At 42.9% G+C, this 20,263-nt stretch overlaps 1 protein-coding gene across 8 annotated transcripts in view; it reads left to right on the top strand.

The window, feature by feature from the left end:
- The window catches only part of MET (MET proto-oncogene, receptor tyrosine kinase), a 159,195-nt gene extending 154,942 nt beyond the window's left edge, over positions 1-4,253 (top strand). For all 8 annotated transcript variants that reach the window (XM_053254301.1, XM_053254297.1, XM_053254303.1 and 5 more), the window contains 3 exons: positions 51-216; positions 1,818-1,954; positions 2,051-4,253. In XM_053254301.1, coding sequence (XP_053110276.1) covers positions 51-216; positions 1,818-1,954; positions 2,051-2,261 — 514 coding nt within the window. In that variant the 3' untranslated portion in view covers positions 2,262-4,253. The remainder of the gene's footprint in view (positions 1-50; positions 217-1,817; positions 1,955-2,050) is intronic.
- Positions 4,254-20,263: the final 16,010 nt, after the last annotated feature.

Raw genomic sequence — 20,263 nt, 5'->3', positions numbered from 1 at the left:
TGTAAATTGTGGTGTTTTGACACCAGTAATGATTTTTGTCATTTTTCTAGGCTTGATGAAAAATTCACTGTCAAGGTTGCTGATTTTGGCCTCGCTAGAGATGTCTACGATAAAGAATACTACAGCGTACACAATAAAACAGGAGCCAAACTGCCAGTAAAATGGATGGCTTTAGAAAGTTTGCAAACTCAGAAGTTCACTACCAAGTCAGATGTGGTAATGTGGCTATAATTATTTACATAGGTCTTGCTGACTTTTCACATTTCAAGGCATTCCTGGAAATATTAAAAGACAAGGATGATATTATGGTGGAATAGTGCAAAAAGCTTGCAATCTAAATCAAAAGTAGGATTCATCTATCTTAACTTGCAAAATAAATATGACTGGTTTACTCCTATTTTGTTTGTTCACATCCCAAAACCACAGAATTTAAACTTTATAGCCAGGAACTTAATTTTTAAAAAATACATTCTGCAATATCAACAGAAAATCTGTGATGTGTTCAGCTCCACACATACACATCTGCGGGAATAAGGCCAGTGGAACGTGACCATGTTGTCATGACTTTGACGTGTGGTCAACTGAACCTGATGAGACACTCGACTCTCCATTGCCGCTTGGGGAGTGGAGTATGGGGTACGCATGTGCAGGGTGCACTTTCAAACAGCAGCAGCTTTTTCCTTGTTAAGGAGGTTGTGAATTCTCTCTGTGTGTGTGCCTTTCTTGGAATATCTCCCTTTTTGAAGTGGTGTATTGGACAGAAGTTCTCTTACTCTAAGACATGACATCATTAATGTTTTAAGTAGCCTGGACTGGCTTTTTCTGAAGCAGTGCCTCCTTTGGCCATGTAAGATTATGAATGATTCCAGCCACAAGGGGAGTGGAATCCCTTTGCAAATGGTAAACTTGTATAGAATTGGGTTTCACACTGAAATCCTGTATGCAGTTATGTGTGCACATCCTATTTGCTTCATTAGAATCTGCAGGTGCCTCATTGTGTGTGTATAGGACTGCAGCTTGAGGCTGTAGGTTGTTGTTGTTGTTGTTGTTCATTTATTCAATTTCTATACCGCCCTTCCAAAAATAGCTCAGGGCGGTTTACAGAGAGAAATAATAAATAAATAATAAATAAACAATATCATGTCTACTGTCTAGTATGCTAATTCAGTATTTCCCAGCCAGTCTGCCACAGCACACCAGTGCCCCACAGGACACTGGTCAGCACTGACTGAGTTTGGCTCCAAAAGCAGGGAGTTTAGCCTGCATGTTTTTGGAGCTGGCTGACCCCATAAAGTCACTGGAAAGGATGAGTCTTTCCCAGTGCATTATGGGGAGAATCAGCTCTAGGAGGGATATTATACATCTATGTAGAATAATAAAGGCGAGGACAGAAGCAAAAATATATGGTGTGGCAGCTTTGCTACAACAAAAAATGGTGTGTCGGTGTTGGGAGGCCAGTGTGCCCCCATTTTTTTCTGCAAGTGCATCTCAGGATGAAAAAAGTGGGAAAACTGCACTAGTTTTTTGGTGTGTTTTTTTAAAGCATCCAGTTGTTACATTTTAAGTGCTATGTTTGTTATCCTCTCTGGATCTTGTATAATGTAATTGGCTAAACCGTGGGTAACCAGTGTGTGTGTGTTTAATTTTCTTCATATTCCCTGACTCTTGTTTACAGAGAAGCAGTTAATTAAAATGTTTTAGAAGGAATGGCAGGTAGTGTGTCCGTTTTAAAAAAGGAATTCAGTTATATACTCTTGGTCTGACTCCTAAGCGAAGCTTCCCAGCCATGTGACTTGGTCTTCCTTTGCTTTTGTTAGTGGTCCTTTGGAGTCTTACTTTGGGAACTAATGACAAGAGGAGCACCACCCTATCCTGACGTCAACTCTTTTGATATCACTGTTTATTTACTACAAGGAAGAAGGCTCTTGCAACCTGAATATTGCCCTGATGCACTGTAAGTTAATAGTTGTAAAATGTCATGCAAATATTGCCAAGGCTTCGCGATCGTGTTTTATGGCCAAGAACTCACTCTCCTGTGTTTCAATTGCAGGTATGAGGTCATGCTGAAATGCTGGCATCCAAAGCCCGAACTACGGCCAGCATTCTCTGAGCTAGTTTCAGATATTTCTACAATCTTTTCCACTTTCGTTGGGGAACATTACGTTCATGTGAATGCTACCTATGTCAACATAAAATGTGTTGCACCCTACCCTTCTCTTCTATCATCACAAGACAACATAGATAGGGATGCAGATACATGACTGAGTCTATTTAACGATATGTTTGTGGGGGGAAACCATCAATAGTGGCCAACTACTTTTTTGCTGCCTGGTTATGTAAAAGCACTGTACTTGTATGTGTTATACAAACTGCACAATTTGGAGACGACAGTTTCATATTGCTGAAAGCTACAGAATTCTGTACTGTCCAAGTATACATTTCAAATGCAATGGGGAACTGTAGCAACCACATTACTATAGCAACACTTCATCTACTGCCAACTATTGCTCATTTGTGAGCAGTCCAGCTGCTCTGGGACTCATCAGCAGAAAGTCAGGCACTTAAGGGATGAGTTAGCACTATTGGTACCTATAGTCAGCAGTCTTTTGTTGCATAAGAGCCAGTCCAGATAATGGTTATTCCACAGTTGCTAAGATTTCTCACCTCTGTATTGAAGGTTTGCTTTGCTCACTGTAGCAAATGGGTTGTTTTAAGGCAAAGCTTTGGTGACCAATGTGCATTTGCTTTCATGTCCAAGGACTACCACTCTTGGGACAAGATTTCCAAATAAATTTGGGATACTGGTTGCAGTTATCAAAAATATTGCATTGGCTTTTGAGAATCGGAATATATTAACAATGAGCATTGTAGGTCTTTAAAGAAACACATTCTGAAACAAGGATAAACACTTTCAGGCTTCTCTGCAGCCAGTGGGCCAAAGAACATGATGAACAAATTTTGTGAACAACATTCCAGTGAGTTAGTTAAGAAATGGGGTAAACTGAACAGTGCAGAAGACCTGAGAGAACAGCTAGGTAATAACTCTAGATTTTCACAGCAGTGGCTGAATGTGTGACTCAGAGGACCTGCAGCTGAAGAAAAGTGAAGTGCTTTTAAAAACAAAAAGTTATCTAACCCTGAACCACAAGGCATACAGCACTGTGTGATTGCTGTTAAGCTGGGTGTGTCATATCTTAGCAAAGAAGAAAACTTAGAAGAGCTTGTGATACAGCCCATAGCGGCATGGTGCCATTCAACTGATTCTGTGGATTGTGACATGCTGTGTATTTCTTCATGACCAAAATAAAGGAGGATTTTTAAAAAAACAATTATTTAAAAAAAATTAAATAGAAACTGCGCTTAAATGGCGCATCTTGTTTCATTTATGTTCCTGTGGAATTCTGTGCATTCTACTGTATAGACTGTTTAGTGTAGGATAATAGCTAGTTTTGTTGGTGTAAACCCTTTCAAAGCATTCTATTTTTATATTGAAATTTTTATTTTTAATTATATAGATAGATAGATATATAAAGGTTCAGTCTGGCCATAAAATACTGCACTGTGAACACTTCAAAAAATAGTTTATCAGCCTTTGATTCCTAAGTTGTAAAGAGGTTAAAAACTTGACGCTGTCAAGACTGGAAAGGCAAAGAGTTGATTGCACAGCGCCTCCACCCCAAGTGTTTAAAATCCCCATTGCTGGAATCAAAAACACTTTTAAGATCTTTGAGGAGGCGATGGCTATAAACCAATTATAAAAGAGATTTATTGTTCTTGAGGAAGAATGCTGCACTGAAAGATTTATGATGAGGTTGGAGTGGGTAAGCAAACTACTTGCTGATAATACTGGATTGTATTAAACTGCCACATCAGTTTCAGAAGCAAATACTTCATGTGTGCTGAGAGCAATGCTAATTGCTGCCTAAGCACAAAAGATTTTGCTGCTGCCAACACTAAGGTGAAAAGACCTTTAGGGTTAAAGAATATGATGCCAAGGTGTAGAGGATATATTCTAGACCTGTATACACCTGCTTGGAGGAATGCTGCAGTGGAGGGAGAGCATGATGGAACAATTATACTATACTATTTATGAAGAGAAATCCATGTTGTGTCTGGGACACCTGTAAATAATGTGTGATTCTTGTAGGTATTTGGTGTTTGTACAGTCATATACTTGCCAATCAGATGGGTGGTACTTACCTTTATAGTTGTGATGACCTAACAAACTTCTTATTAAAGTAAAGTGAAACTTGTTTGCTGGTTGTTCATGTTTCAAGTATGCCTTTGTCAGAGAATAGACGTGATCCTGCCAAGACTTGAATTCAGGTTTATTAATGAGATACAGGACTTTTGGGTGTTGGATACACTTTGGATTATTTGCATTAGTGCTGGCCTGAAACTAATTGAATAGAACAACTGCAGTGTGTATATGTGAATTAAAGGCAATTAGAAATATCACCTAAGCGAAAGGCAAAACCCTTTGATTAGTCAGGAGTATAAGTTCGGGATGTGCCCGGAACTGGGCAAGGGAGGCTCCATGGGGGGGGGGGGAGATGCTGCTTTAAGGGCTGGGGAAGGTACACTTACCCCTCCCGCTGTTCTTCCCCCTCCAGCGCTCCGTTTTTAGAAAGTCCATCAGGGTGGCAGCGTACCTCCCTGCCGCCCCGTTTACCCCCTTTACCAGAACTATTTCTATTTCACACGCCTATTTCAAAGCATTGCAGTTTCCAGTTAGTTATATTTATAGCTTGCCTTATCCCAAAGACGCAGGATGGGTAGCTGTACAAATACGCACACACACATACACACTGTATTTTCACAAATCCAAACTGCACATGAGTATAACCTACATGTTGGTATAACCCACAGCTAATCATTGTTTGTGTTAAAAAACTGTTGTATAGCCAGCGTGGTACAGTGGTTAGAATGCTGGACTAGGGCCGGGGAGACCCAAGTGCAAATCCCCATTCAGCCATGAGACTTGCTGGGTGACTCTGGGCCAGTCACTTCTCTCTCAGCCTAACCTACTTCACAGGGTTGTTGTGAGGAGAAACCTAAGTATGTAGTACACCGCTCTGGGCTCCTTGGAGGAAGAGCAGGATATTAAAAAATGTTAATAATAATAATAATTGTATAGCCCACACCCTTGTGTAACTCCCACGCTTGTACAGCCCACACTTTGCAGGTAGCAGCAGCTGCCTTTATCATTCCCTGAAGCTGTTTTTGTTTGACAAGGTGTTCTTGCCCTCACTCCAGTGTTGGTATGGCTATGATATAAAAGGTTCATCATTTACTACATGTGGTGAATTTGTGTGGTCAGATCTCATTTCTTGACATACAAATATCAAGAGATTTGATAGAACAGAACAAAATCTTAAGCTTCCTTCCTTAAGACCTGAAGCACTTTTGGTATAAAAGTGCAGAGAGCTGGTCTTGTGATAGCAAGCATAACTTGTCCCCATAGCTAAGCAGGGTCTGCCCTGGTTGCATATGAATGGGAGACTAGAAGTGTGAGCACTGTAAGATATTCCCCTCAGGGGATGAAGCCGCTCTGGGAAGAGCAGAAGGTTTCAAGTTCCCTCCCTGGCTTCTCCAAGATAGGGCTGAGAGACACTCCTACCTGCAACCTTGGAGAAGCCTCTGCCAGTCTGTGAAGATAATACTGAGCTAGATAGTCCAATGGTCTGACTCAGTATAGGGCAGCTTCCTATGTTCCTATGAGTTAACATTACTTATTATCGCAGCTCGAATGGCACTTTGTCCACTCCTGTGCTCAATGCAAAAATCCAGAATTAGAGTATTCCCCGCCACCCCAAAAAATGTCTGTCCAGCCTCTGCTTGAAGATCTCCAGTGAGGTAGAGCCTACCACCTAGCTAGGTAATTTGTTCCATTGTCAAACTGCTCTTCCCATTAAAAAGTTTCTTCTAATGTTCTGCTGAAATCTACACGCTTGTAACTTAAGCACATTGGGTCTAGTCTCACCCTCAAGGCAGCAGAAAACAAGTCTCAGACCTCTTCTGTGTGGTTGCCCTTCATGTGTCTGAAGCTGTGAAGATCATGTCTCCCCACCCCCCACTCCAGCTGCTCTTACTCCAGCTAAATTAACCCAGTTCCTTCAACCTATCCCCATTGGCTTGTTTTCCAGAACCCTGACCATATTTGTGGCCCTTCTCTGAATGCATTCCCATTTCCCTACATCCTTTTTGCAGTACCCAGAATTGGATGCAGTACTCCAGTCCAGGTGAAGTCTGACTAGTTAACAGGAAATAGATCACTTCCTGTCACTTGGGATCATATTAATGCAATCTAAAGTCATATTGCCTTTTTTTTTTTTTTTTGCAACTGTGTTGCATTGCTGTCTCATGTTCAGCTTGTGATGGACTGCAGTCTTGAGATACTTTTCACATGTGTTTCTGCCAAGCCAAGTATCCCCCATCCTATTCCTGTGCATTTTTATTTTGCCCAAGTGCAGACCTTTGCATTTTTCATCTTTGGATTTCTTTATGCAAGTTTCTACCGAGGCCACTTTGAATTTTGTTAGCTTTCCCTTCCAGTTGTGTGTAATCTGCAAATCTTCATCTGAGTAACTGATGATGCCCAGGACAGAACCCTGCAGCATGCTACTCAAAACATCCCTCTAGTTTGAAGAGCTCTCTTTTTCTCTCTCTTTCTATCTCGCCCCCCTCTGTTGTGTTCATCTCTATAGATGAACATTCTTTGAGTACGGTTTTCCAACAAGTAGTGAATCCATCTGATGGTATTGGCATCTAGCCTGTATTTGACAACTTTGCTAAACAAAATATCATGGGTAGGTTTATCAAAAGCTTTATTGAACTCAAGATAAATTACATCCACAGGATTCCCACAATCCACTAAGCGAATAACTAAATTAATTTTGACTTTTTTATTGGGCAGCTTTATTCTTGACAAATCTATGCTGGTTTCCATTAATCACTATATTGTTATCAAGATGCTTACAGACTGACTGCTTTATCATCTGCTCTAGTATCTTCTCTGGTACCCAGACTGGCCTGCCTGTAGCTTACTGATTCCTCCTTTTTTTTAGTCCATCTCCAGTCTTGTGGCACCTTGTCTATTATCTAGATGAGATAATAGATAATACTATCTATTATCTTAATGATGATAAACACAACTTTGCTAATCTACTCTCAGAACTTCCTGTATGTAAATACCATAGGATGCAACTCATCTGGCCCTGGAGATTTGAACTATTTAATTTACATGGGTGTTCCCTGACAAATTCCTTATCAGTGTCAAATTGCATTTTTGATCTCTCGCCATTCATTCTGCTGTTAAGTTGCACACAGTTCTCCTTTTGGGAGGAAGAAGGTAAAATTGTAGTTGAGCACTTCACTCTTCTCTTTGCCCCCATCCTTACTGAGCAGTGAGTCTATTTCCTTCTTACTTCAAATGTATCTAGAAAACCCCCTTTTCACCAGGATCAGATTCTTGTTTGCCCTGATTAAATGTAGTTTAACTGCAGCTGTTTGGCCAGGATTGCCTGGAAATTCTGGGTTCTCACAATCCACTCTGCAGGACTCAGTGATCCTGGTTAACCATTTAACCAAGATCTCTGTGATTATGTGAATGTAGCCCTGCCATGGAATCCTGCCTAGTGCTTTTCTGAGCTTATTATAGAATAAGCTTTCCTGAAACTATGTTCACCTTTACCTTTCTATAAGATAAAGAATTCTAACATTATATATGGTCACTTGCCACCAAACTGCCAGTTCAGCCTCATTGACCAACTCTTCCCCGTTGGTTAGGATGAAGTCAAGGATAGCTGATCCTCTTGTTCCTTCCTCCGCCTTCTGAAAGAGGAGCTTGCTAGGATTTTGTTGGAGATCTGAAGTTTAGTGGTGGTTGTCTCCCTGCAGAGATCAGAGTGTTGAAGTCCTCCAGTTCATTCTTGCTTCCTTAGCTCTCTTCATACTTTAAAAAAAAAAAAAAAAGAACCTCACTTTCAGCATTCCAAAAGCATGCCCCAGAAGCTCTGCCCCTGACACTGATTTGCTCAGAAAGCCTCAATCCCACCTACCCACCCACCCCCGCCCACTAACTGTGTTTGTCTGAAGAGGCAAGTGGTGTAAGCATGGTGGTGGTTGTTTCCACAACTGGAACAGACGGACACCGTAAGCGTGGAGAGCATGGGGCAGAGAGTTTTTTAGTATGTCAGCACCGTAAGCGTGGAGAGCACGGGGCAGAGAGTTTTTTAGTATGTCAGCACCGGGGCAGGGTTTCTGGGCACGCTCTTGAGATATTATACACAAATAGGGCCTCCCTTATTTTGAATGTCTGAAGAAGGCTCTTGAAATACCTACAATAAGTCCCAGGAAAGCATCATCCACATCCTCTCGTTGGTATGGTGGTAAACTACATATTCGGGGTGTGTAGTAGGACAGATTGGAAGGTCCAACATGGCCATTCCCTCCCACCACCACAGGGAGGCCGCCAATCGTAGGGCAATTGCACGGGGTAGTAAGGGTGGGGTTTGGATTCATTAAATGCCAACTCAGCAGTGGCGAAAGGAAAGATGGGAGGCTGCAGGGAGAAGAGGGAATGTCTGTGTGGAAGGCGGGGAGTGACACGGGGGAGGCTGAGAAGGGATGCTAGGGATTGCAGTTCCTCCCAGAAGGCTCAGCCATCCCTGTGCTGTTCCCCAGTCACCTCATGCTTGTTCCCAGCCTCCCCTGTGCCAATCCCCACCCTCCACACGGATACTCCCACCATTCCCCGCTCCTGCCCCGCCTTTCCCACACCGTTGCTCGGTCGGCATTTAAAGCACCCCATCCCACCACCTGGGACAATTTACCTGCAATCGGCTGCATCCCCTTTTGGGGGCGGGGGGTGGGAGGGAATGGCCATGTTGGACCTTCTGACCTGTCCGACTACTCACCCCTACTACATACCACCATACAATATTGTTTTTACTTCCTTCTTAAATTTACCTATACCCAGATGCTCTCCACTGGACTACCATGTTCACTCTTTTAGGGCCGGTTCACACAATCATCCATGCTATAAGAATAGGGATATGCCCAGAACGTGCCCATCCTGAAGCCACTACAGGACATCCTCTCCTGATGCACTGTTTACACAGGGGTTGGGAAAATATGTAGAGGGGTGATTCAGATGAACACCCCTTTAATTAGAGGGTGTCCCAACAGTGCATCAGGAGGTCCTGCAGTGATGTCAGGACAGGCATGCTCTCCGTACAATTTTGTCATGGCCGTGTGATGAGGCGGGTCACGGGTGATTGTCAAAACCTAATCTTGGATCTCTGTGTGAGGGGTGTACGCATGATTGACATATAATGCCCATTCCAGTACTGGGAGTCATCCCACCAATTCTCTGTACACTTAACAAGTTCCACCTATCTTTCTTTACTAGAGTTCCAGCTCATTTTATTTATTTCTCATACTGTAGATTAGCGCATATGCATTGGAAGCCATCAAGATTTCTGCTGTAGTTTTATTGCAGGGTTTGCTAAGCAACTGCCCTAGTGCTTAAAGTGTTTGGCTAAGAGCGGGGCAACCTGAGTTCAAATCCCCATTCAGCCATGAAACTGACTGAGTGACTCTGGGCCAGTCAGCTTAATCTTTCTCACAGGCATATTGTGAGGATAAACATAGCTATATACACTGTAGGGGATAAACATAGCCATATACTCTCTTCCTTGGAGGAAGAGCAGGCTATAAAAGTAAACAAAAATAAATAGCCCCTAAGTATCTTCTCTTTAGTAATTTACCTTTGTGCTTCCTTTGAGGGTTTTTTCCTCCATCCTCCACAGCACAAGGTCATCTACAACCCAACAACCTACAGTGAATTCTTTTGTTCTTCCCTCATCTAATCAGTATTGCTGCTTCAAAAGAAATCACACTTCCACCCAGTGACATTTGATCTACAATTGGCTTGAAGTTAAAAATTAATTACTCTTCCAACATATTGATTACATGGCTATAGACATAAAAGCTGCAGCCTAGAACAATGTACACTGACCCTTTGTTGAAACAGCGTGTTTGTTTTCAAAAGGAAACTATTTAAGGTTTGGAAAACCGGCTCCTTTGTGGAAGAGACTGGAGTGAAAAGAAAACCAACAGTGCCATCTAGAGGATCAACATGCCCACTACAAACATACAGCACCTCCCAGAAATCAATTCCAAATTTCAGAGAGTGCTTTCGGACATGTTTGATATTTCATTTCCAGCCATATCCCACAGGAAGAGAGGTTAGAAGGTGGCAGGCATGGCTGATGATTGGTGTTGATTTTCAAAAACCAGTTACATTAGGTGCCCTGAAACAGATGCGCCTGTAAAATCTACTAGCCAGGAACAGAATTGTGAAAAAAGATAAACAATGGCCTGGTTGGACTTTTTGACTCCAGTTCTATGCACACTTCCCTGGCAGCAAGCCTCATTGAACATAGTGGGAACTATTTCTGAGCAAACATGTACAGAATTGTACTACTGTTTCTTTTTGGCACAATGGTCCCATCACAGTCAGACCATTGGTCCATCTAGCTCAATATTGCTTCCAAGGTTTCAGGCATGAGTCTCTCCCAGCTCTACTTGGAGATGCTGCCAGGGGTTGAACCTGGGACCTTCTGCAGGCAAGCAGATGTTCTTCCACTGAACTATGGCCTCGTCCCCTAAGAAGAATATCGTACAGTGTTTACATGTAGTCACCCATCCAAATACAAACTGAAGCAGACTCTGCTTAGCAAAGGGGACCATTCATGCTCACTACCACAAGACCAGCTCTTTTCCTCATGGCTCAACTTGAAACATCTTTTTAAATGAAAAAGTTTCTATATAAGCGGGTGGTGTATCAGTCCATTGTCTGTGTGTATGCCATGTAACTGCTTTGTTGACAAAGGGGAAGAAATCATTTTACTGATCCACTGATCTCTGCAGATAGTAATATTAAGCTGATAAGAGCACTGTCCTGGCCCTACTCACATTACAAAGCAAGTATATGTTATTTAGAGCCAGACCATTGGGCCATCTTCTAGCCCACTGACTGGCAGCAGATCTTAAGCTTCCAATTACCAATGATTCTTAATGGTGGATTTTACTGGCTATTAAACAAAACTTAGCCACATTATAAGATCTCAGGTCATTCTGGTCAGTTAAGAGATAATCAAGATAAAAAGAATCTGTACAACCTGGATGGTAGCTAATAAAAGGGGTTTTATGTTTATGCAGTATATCTCGGTAAAATCGACCATAAAGGAGCACATGAGCCGTTGTTTCAATATCTCCCGATATGCAGAGACAGGTACGTTCTTTCTAGGAGATTTTTTGATATCTCCCTTCCAGGACTGCTGATGGCAAGACATTGCATTGTGCCTATGTCAGAGCTCTGTGATATTTTGGCACAGTTATCTGGTTTAGGTATCTGGCAGGACTGAAACTCAAAATTTGGTTGCCCAAATGGACACCAACAATGAAGCAGATGAGAATGCTGGTAGATTAGACTGGAATTCTGGAACTCCTGTTTTAAAATAAAATATCAGCATGCAAATATATATTCCTTCAAAAGCTGGTTGTGCATTCTTATTTGTCACAGCAAAAAAAAAACACCCTCTCTTCCGATTATAACTATTCAACTGCATATTTTTAAAAATTCTGAGTTTTCTCTGAGTAATAAAATGCAATAGAAAATGCTTGTGCGTCATGACACCATTGTTCTGATACGTTCTTAAAGGAAAAGACTTCAGAAGTGCCCAGGATTCTTTACCACTGACTGGATTCTTTACTACTCTCATACATAAACAAAATTCTTCACTGTTTTCTTAGGACAACATAAGAACAGCCCTGCCGGATCAGGCCCCAGGCCTATTTAGTCCAGCATCCTGTTTCACACAGTGGCCCACCAGTTGCCTCTGGGAAGCCCACAGGCAAGAGGTGAAGGTACACCCTCTCGCCTGCTGTTCCTCCTCTGTTCCTCTCATGTTCCTCCTCACCAACCCTTGCCTCCGTGAGGTACCCACAGAGCAGTTAGAAGACACACAGTTAAGTGAGAAGAATTCCCACAGTCTTCAATACTTCACAAACTATATGGTTTTACAGCATACCCTTGCATCATCTAAAACTGTTAGTAATAGGATTAAATATTAAGTTGTCAGTAAATCCATCAACAGAGCATGACAAAATGGGTTTTCGGGTATACACTCTTCTGGCATTCAAATGATTCTAATGTCATCGTTAAACACACACACACAATTTCTGGTTTTTATTTTTATATTTCTACCAGATCAATTATGCTACAAAACAAAATAAAGTGTAGGGTATTGGCAAGAGAGAGACTGGATGGTCTCAGGCTCAAGGAGAAAGGGAGACATATTTATTACTGGGCATTTTTTTTCCAGGACAAGCATTAAAAGGGCCAATCCAGATTGGGACCATAGCAGGTGAAGAGAGTTGAAGCCCCCTTCCTTATGATACTAATCTACAGGGGGCTCAGTCTGTATGCTATTTACTGAATGAAAAAACAGGCACACATGCCCCAATCATGTAATGGCTAGTTTGACCCACTGTCTAAGAGGCAATCTACATGCTTAGAAGTATCATGATATGGCTTTCCTTGTGCTACCTCAAATGTAAGTGGCAACTTGATGTTTAAAAACTTGACGTTTTGATTTTAAAAAGCACTGCCCATGAAAAAGAGAGTGTCATTAAAAGAGTGCTAGCTTACACTTCTCATTGTGTGACCCTCTCAATCTCACAACTACTCAGGCCCTGGTGGCAGCATCCACTACCACCAATAATCCAAAGATATATGTGCATGTGCGCGCGTGCGCACACACACACACACACACACACAGAGTAATACAAAACCCAGTCTTCCCTGCCCATGCAGCCAGTCCTTCAGGGGAGTTAGCGAGGAGGAGGAGGAAAAGTAAGGCATGCTACATTCCAGAGAAGACCATGGATGGAGACTCAAATGGTGCCTCTTTAAAACAAGCATGGTCCCAGCCAGAATCTGACCCATGGGTCAGAAGGAGGACGAGGCATCCCAAATGGAAAAGTGATCCTGGCTTTTATAATTTTCATAATCATGTGAACATCCCAAACAAAAGTCCAGGTGGCTTTAACCACATAAAAATGCATGTGAGAACTGATGGACCCTATCAGGATTCTACAAATGAATTATTTTAGCTAGGCATCATAAGCCGTGTACTATTTCATTTATTTATTTATAGGTAAACTGCTCGGGGAACCTTTGTTGAAAAGCGGTATATAAATATTCATCGTATTAATCATATTTCTATTCTTGGGCGAATAAGATCTGGTATAACACAGAAATTGAGAAGTGGATTTCAGGTCATTTAATAATTAGTTGGGTAAAGGTGCTCAAATATTGGAATAACAACTATAAAGTGCATTAGATTCACATTTTATATGTCTTTTTCTTCCAGTTCTGAAATCATAACTGAATTAACATAAACTACAGTACAAATATTGTTGAATGAATGTCAAACTCTTGGTTGAGCGTTAGTGATACACCTGCTAGTGTTTCTAATTATATTAGACATGCAACCAGCTCTTGCTCCCAACCAGCTCAGCCACTCAATCTTAACAAGGCTAAGACCAGGACCACTGCTGTGACGAGTCCTGTTATAGTCACTTGATTCCTTTGTCTGACTGTTAAAGCTGGCAGAAGCAAAATAAGCATCATCTGCCCTTTCAGCTTGGGGTTGGCTTTTGTCCTGAGCTGCTCTTGTTAACAAATGTCTCCATTCCTCCCCACGCTATAATGAGATTTACTTCCTTTTGGTTTGCGTCAGACCTTTCAATGGCTTTGCATTCCAATGGAAACTGGGTGTTAGGGGAGACCACAATCTTAAAGACAGGGCTGTAGCCAAGAAAATGGATTCCAAACAACATTAGGAGTCTGACAACAACTGTCACATCATGTTCAGGTATTCGCCGTCCTTTCTGAGATGCATGCGAGATGCAGCCCAGCTCTGGTGGTACTTTCCCCCTACAAATTAAACACTGGTCCTTTTGTTCAAACCATGACAGTCCCAGCCATGCAAACTGAACTGGGAATTTAACATCCCCTTGGTGCGGAATGTGTTGGAACTTAAAACTAGTCCAGGACTGCTCAACTTCAGCCCCCCTGCAGATGTTGTCCTACACTTCCAATCAGTCAATCAATCAATCAATCATTCAAATGTGTGCTTTTATCTATTGTGATTTTTATCTGTGTTTATGAATCTATCATATATATATATATATATATATATATATATATATATATATATATATATATTCCCTTAGGCATACCCGTCATTAATCCCATGCATGGCAGCTCTCGTGAGAGTTCGCAAGTGAGCTGCCGGCATGGGAAGAGGAAAGCAGCAGCGACAGACAGACAGGTGGGGAGAAGGTGGCAGAGCTTGGGCAAAAACAACGGCAGTCGGTAGGCAAAGAAAACGGCGGGTAGGAGAAATGGTGGCAGCGGCAGGGGAGAACTAGAGGCGCAGATGCTCCGCACCCGGCCCAGCTAGGTTTAAATGTTTTGTTTTATATTATGTTTTAATCTGTACACTGCCTACAGATTTCTATACTAGGCGGTATAGAGATGCAATAAATAAAACAAACAAATAATCCCTGGCTATTGGCCCCTGTGGCTTGGGATTATGGGAGCTGTAGTTCAAAAACAGCTGGCAGGAGGGCTAAGTTGTAGGGATGTGCAAATTGATTCGGGTACAAATTGATTCGGGTGATTCGGGTGATTCGGAGATAAAACAAATGACCCCTGTCGTCCATTGGCTAGATTCGAGTACAAATCGTATCACGCCTGATTCGATTCAAATCAATTTGAGATTCGGATCCCTCCTAATAATTCCCCCAGATTCCCAGTTTTCAATTTTTTAAAAAGCTAAGCTCTAGCCCTTGTAGAAGTGAAGTTATGGATAATAACTTTCCCTCAATGAATCCCTATGAGGATTCATTACACATTTTCATTTCTTCTATTCATTTTGACTGTCTTTTTGACAGTGCAAACTGTCAACTGCCATGTGCCAACTACACCCCACTCCCACCCACAAGGCAGTGGGGTACTACTCCGTTTATGTTCTAGGATTGTTTTCAAGTGTTTAGGCTCTTTGGTGTCTAATAACCTTTCCTCATAATGAAGAGTCTAAAAATTCCTAAAATATTAACTGAGTACCCAATTGCTTGTGGGTTGGGGAGGGGTAGTTGGAACATGGGATGCCACTAATTCCCCACCCCCACCTCCAAAGCAGTGGGGCCAAAATTTCGGGTCCCAAAATGGAAAATGGAAAATTTCCGTTTTGGGTATAATGAAATATAGGAACATAGGAAGCTGTCATATACTGAGTCAGACCATTGGTCTATCTAGCTGAGTATTGTCTTCACAGACTGGCAGCGGCTTCTCCAAGGTTGCAGGCAGGAATCTCTCTCAGCCCTATCTTGGAGAAGCCAGGGAGGGAACTTGAAACCTTCTGCTCTTCCTAGAGCAGCTCCATCCCCTGAGGAGAATATCTTACAGTGTTCACACTTCTAGTCTCCCCTTCAAATGTAACCAGGGCTGACCCTGCTTAGCTAAGGGGACAAGTCATGCTTGCTGCAATGAGACAAGTATTGCTTCACATTGGGGGGAAAGAGGTGGCCTAGAGCAGTGTGGAGTTGGTGGTAGTGCCCAAGGGGGGCAAGGAAGTTACCAGAATTTTTTCAAAGAATTTGGGCAGAGGGCTGATTTTTGGTGATTTGTTGAAGTTTATGGGACTTTAAGGTTTTTCCCCTTAAGGTGTAATGGAGGTTTTAGCAGCCCCATAATTGCACTTGGGGGGCCCAGAGAGAGTGGTGGTGTAGTGAACAGAGGGTGCCAGCCACCCCCATGGGTTTCTAACCCATGGGGTACAGGGTTCTCTTCTTTCTGAGGTGTTCGGAGTGTAGATTCTCTGGTAGCACATGAGAGTGGATTCATGGTTTATATTGAAAATCTCAGAACACAATTCACCAAAAATCTACCCATTCCCTCTGCAGTTTGGGTGGTAGCCTCCACCCATTAGGCACTACCACACCACCACACTCTTCTGTCCCAGATCCTACTTTATGCCCCAAAGACACTAAAACTTCAACAATTCACCAAAAATCAGCCCTCAGCCCTTTGCCCAATTCATCTGCAATTTGCCCAGTTCCAAACCCATTACGCACTACCACCCCACCCCACTCTTTTGGCACAGGGACCCAGTTTTTTGATCCAACTCGATTCAGATTCGGATTAATTTGGATCTGAATCGAATCTGGGGTGATTCGGATGGGTCAGATTCAGACCCAAATACAAATACAAATCAGGGGAATCAGCATACTGATAACATCCCACACCAAATCCCCTGATGATCTCTCCCAGCAGTTTCATGTAGATGTTAAAAAGCACTGGAGACAGTATGGAGCCCTGAGGGACGTCATACATAAACTCAGATTTCAAAGACCAACAGTCTCCAATCAACACCATCTGGAATCTATCCCAGAGGTAGGAGCGGAACCACAGTAAAACAGTGCCTCCCACTCCCAGCACTCTCAGGTGTTCCAGAAGGATACTATGGTCGATAGTATCGAAAGCCCCCGAGAGAGCCAAAAGGACCAACAGAGTCACACTTCCTCTGTCAATTCCCAATTGGAGATCATCCATCAGGCCGACCAAGGCAGTCTCCACCCCATAGCCCATCGGAAAGCCAGTTTGAAATGGGTCTAGATAATCAGTTTCCTCCAAGACTGTCTGGAGCTGAGAGGCCACCACCCTCTCAATTACCTTGCCCAACCATGGGAGGTTGGAGACAGGCCTATAATTGTTCAACTCTGAGGGATCTAATGCAGGCTTCTTTAGAATAGGTCTAATAATTGCCTCCTTAAGGGAGGCAATTTAGGGCTTTAAAGGTTAAAACCAGCACTTTGAATTGGACCCGGAAATGTATTGGGAGCCAGAGCAGCTGACGAAGAATAGGCACAATATGCTCAAAGTGCCCAGTCCCAGTTAATAATCTTACAGCCCTATTGTGTACCAGCTGCAATTTCCCATCCGTTTTCAAAGGCAGCTACACATACTGTGTGTTGCAGTAATCGAAGAGAAAGGTTACCAGAGCATGACTAACTGTGGCCAAGCTATCTCTTTCCAGGTATGGTCACAGTTGGTGTATCAGCCGAAGCCCATATAAGAGGCCACTTGAGCCTCGAGTGACAATGCTGGATCAATAGAGCACCCCCAAACTGTGGACCTGGTCCTTCGGAGGAGTGCAACCCCATCTAGAACAGGCTGAATATCATTCACCCGGGCAGAGGAACCACCGACCAACAATACTTGTGTCTTGTCTGGAATCGAATCTCAGCTTGTTCACTCATCCAGTCCATTTCGGCATCCAGGCCCTGATTCTGGACAGTCACCACCTGAACTGCGTCCGATGAAAAAGAGAGATACAACGGAATGTAAAACGCATACTGATGACACCTCAGGCCAAATCTCCGGATGACCTGTCCCAGCGGTTTCAGGGCCGGACTGGGGACACTGAGAAGGCGGTGGAATGTATGTGGGGAGGGTGCCGGGTTTTGAGCAGAATGGAAACTTTAGGGTGGGAGTATTCACTGCTGCTGAATACGGAGGGGTGCACTGGGAATATGCCCTGTGGGCCAGTCCGAGCTTGAGCAGTTTCATGTAAATGCTAAACAGGATAGGGGAAAGAATGGAACCCTGTGCAACTCCAAAGTATAACTGCCAAGGGTTGGGCAGTTATCCCCTAGCACCACCTTTTGGGAAGGGGCCTTGAGATAGGAGTGGCACCCAGCTCCAAGCAGTGCCTCCCGCACCCAACTCAGCCATGGTAATGGTATATAAAGCCACTGAGCGATCCAAAAGTATTAACAGGGTTGCACTCCCCCTGTCTGTCTCTCTCTCTCTCTGCAGAAATTGATGATGAAAGTTGTTGTCATCAGAAAACTCCAGCAGTTTCAATATCTTCCTCTTCCATTTCCCCCTTTGCAGAAGGATAGTGCTTCAAATAGTGCTGCAGATAATCAATAGTGCTCACCAGTAGGGGACTGCTAATGATCTAGGCATCCAGACAAAATAGACACTCCTAGTTTGAATCTCTAGAACTACCTATGCTCACCACAAAGTTCTTCCAATATTTTCTGGCATCGATTCGAAAGCCACTGATCTACTGACATAAAGATGTTGATGCTGGGCTATTCTTTGCTCACCTATCCAGTTTATAGAGGAACTTCATTCTGTTTGTACAATATGAAAGACAGAATTCATGCCAGCTGTATTATCCTAATATCAACTAGTAACTGTTATGTGCCATTTTTAACCTATTGTCTGTGATTGTGCTCTCCAGTACTTACTAACGATTTAGAAACAACCAAAGCCCTATTCAGACGTGGACTTAGGAACAGTTTCTTTCAAATCTGGACTACAGATAGGAAGTGTACTACTGCGTATGTGTTGTACATAATGTATGAATAATTGCCTGTTTGTACAGATCTGTATGTACAGAGACTGTATGTGTGTTATACATAATGGCTGACAGACTGTGCAAGAGCAGTCAGCCCAAGAATGCTGTGTGCACACAAGTTGTGAAAATAACCTTACCAAAGAATAAGCCCATTATTTCCAATGGGTTTACTGCTGTGTAGTCATTTGCACAACTTGCATGTAAGTAACATTACTGAGATGACACACCCGTGTGTAGTCTGTCGGCCAACATGTTAACAGGGCTCATCTATAACCACACACGATCCAATGCAGGCACAATGTATGAAAATATCCCTGATTTCAACATAATTTACAAGAAATGTGTATGTCATTGTCAGTGCTTGAGATTTATGGTAGCCACACCTGTACTCCACTAACTAGATACTTCAGAAGAATTCTTCCACAAAGAACAAGAAGCTAAGCAGCCAATACTGAACTTATGTGGATTCCTTAGAAATGGCTGAGGCCTTTCTGATCACGGAAAGAATTTCTTCACACTTAGTGTTTTTCTCTGCAGACAAATGCTGTAAGTGCTTAAGCACAGAGGTGAGGCTTCTGACCGCGTCCGCACTGGGACTTGAAGGCACACTCTTGGGATGTTGTACATGGTTACAGTGCTCCTTTTTAAAACTTCTGAAATGGGTTCTGGTGTAATGAGAAAGGGAGGGGGGAATGTCTATTTCCCCAGGCCATGCATCATTTTATACGCTTATCACATCTGGTTCCCTCCCTCCAGTTTTCTAACTCCTTGATAATAATCCTCATTTCCCCTTTCTGCACAACCTCTATAATATCCTTTTGAAATGGGACAACTACAAACAGTGGCCAACATTCAGTGCAGCATAGCACTGGGGTGGTGCTGATCCACCCATGCTGCTGCAGGCTCATCGCGAAGGACCAACAGTCTTGCTTTATCACCAGAGACATGTTTCCAATTGAACTAGCTCTTTTGGAGTGAGGACATGCTACATGGAGTATTTGTTTCATTGCTCAAAAGCAAAAGACCACCAGTGCTTTGCTATGCGTTTGCCCTGGCAGAGGTGGCTCAGCACTGCCTTGTTATACTGCGCTGGATGTTGGCCAGTATTCCAAACGTGGCTGCATGGCTGATTTGTATAAAGGCATTTCGCTACTGATCGTTTTATTTTCAACCCCATTCCTAACAATCCCAGTCACAGAATCTACTTTTCACTGCTGCTGCATGCTGAGTTGATTTCCCACTGAGTGATCTACTACATCAGAATTGATGACATCACATTTTTCAGAATGGTGAAACCTCAAGCAAGCTATAACTCTAAAAGGCTGCAAACTGGGTGAATGGGAAATTAAATGGTAAATGAGATTCAAGGGAGCCAGTATGATGTGCTGTACTTTGGGGCAAAAAAATTCTAACTTCATATATGCCTAGATGGGGTATAAACTGGTGCGGGCCCTATATTATGGTGGTGGTGGGGGGGTCCATCCAGCATTTTCTGGGCTACTAGTTTCTGAAGTCTGAATAATAAAGGTAAAAACAACTAAGGGTGCGGAATGCAGATCCTGGCTCTGCTCATAGCCCTGCCCCTAACAGAGATCCAGTTGGTGAGGACTAGAGACAGGGCCTTTTCAGTTGTGGCCCCTCAGCTCTGGAACCCCCTCCCTGAAGAGCTTCACCATGCTCCCTCCCTCAGTGTTTTTTTAAAAAAACAACTAAAAACACTTCTTTAAAATAGGCTTTTTAATGCTCCATCTTTGGTT

The sequence above is a fragment of the Hemicordylus capensis genome, chromosome 5, assembly GCF_027244095.1.
Source record: "Hemicordylus capensis ecotype Gifberg chromosome 5, rHemCap1.1.pri, whole genome shotgun sequence".
Taxonomy (NCBI): domain Eukaryota; kingdom Metazoa; phylum Chordata; class Lepidosauria; order Squamata; family Cordylidae; genus Hemicordylus; species Hemicordylus capensis.
This window is presented reverse-complemented; position numbering and strand designations above follow the sequence as displayed.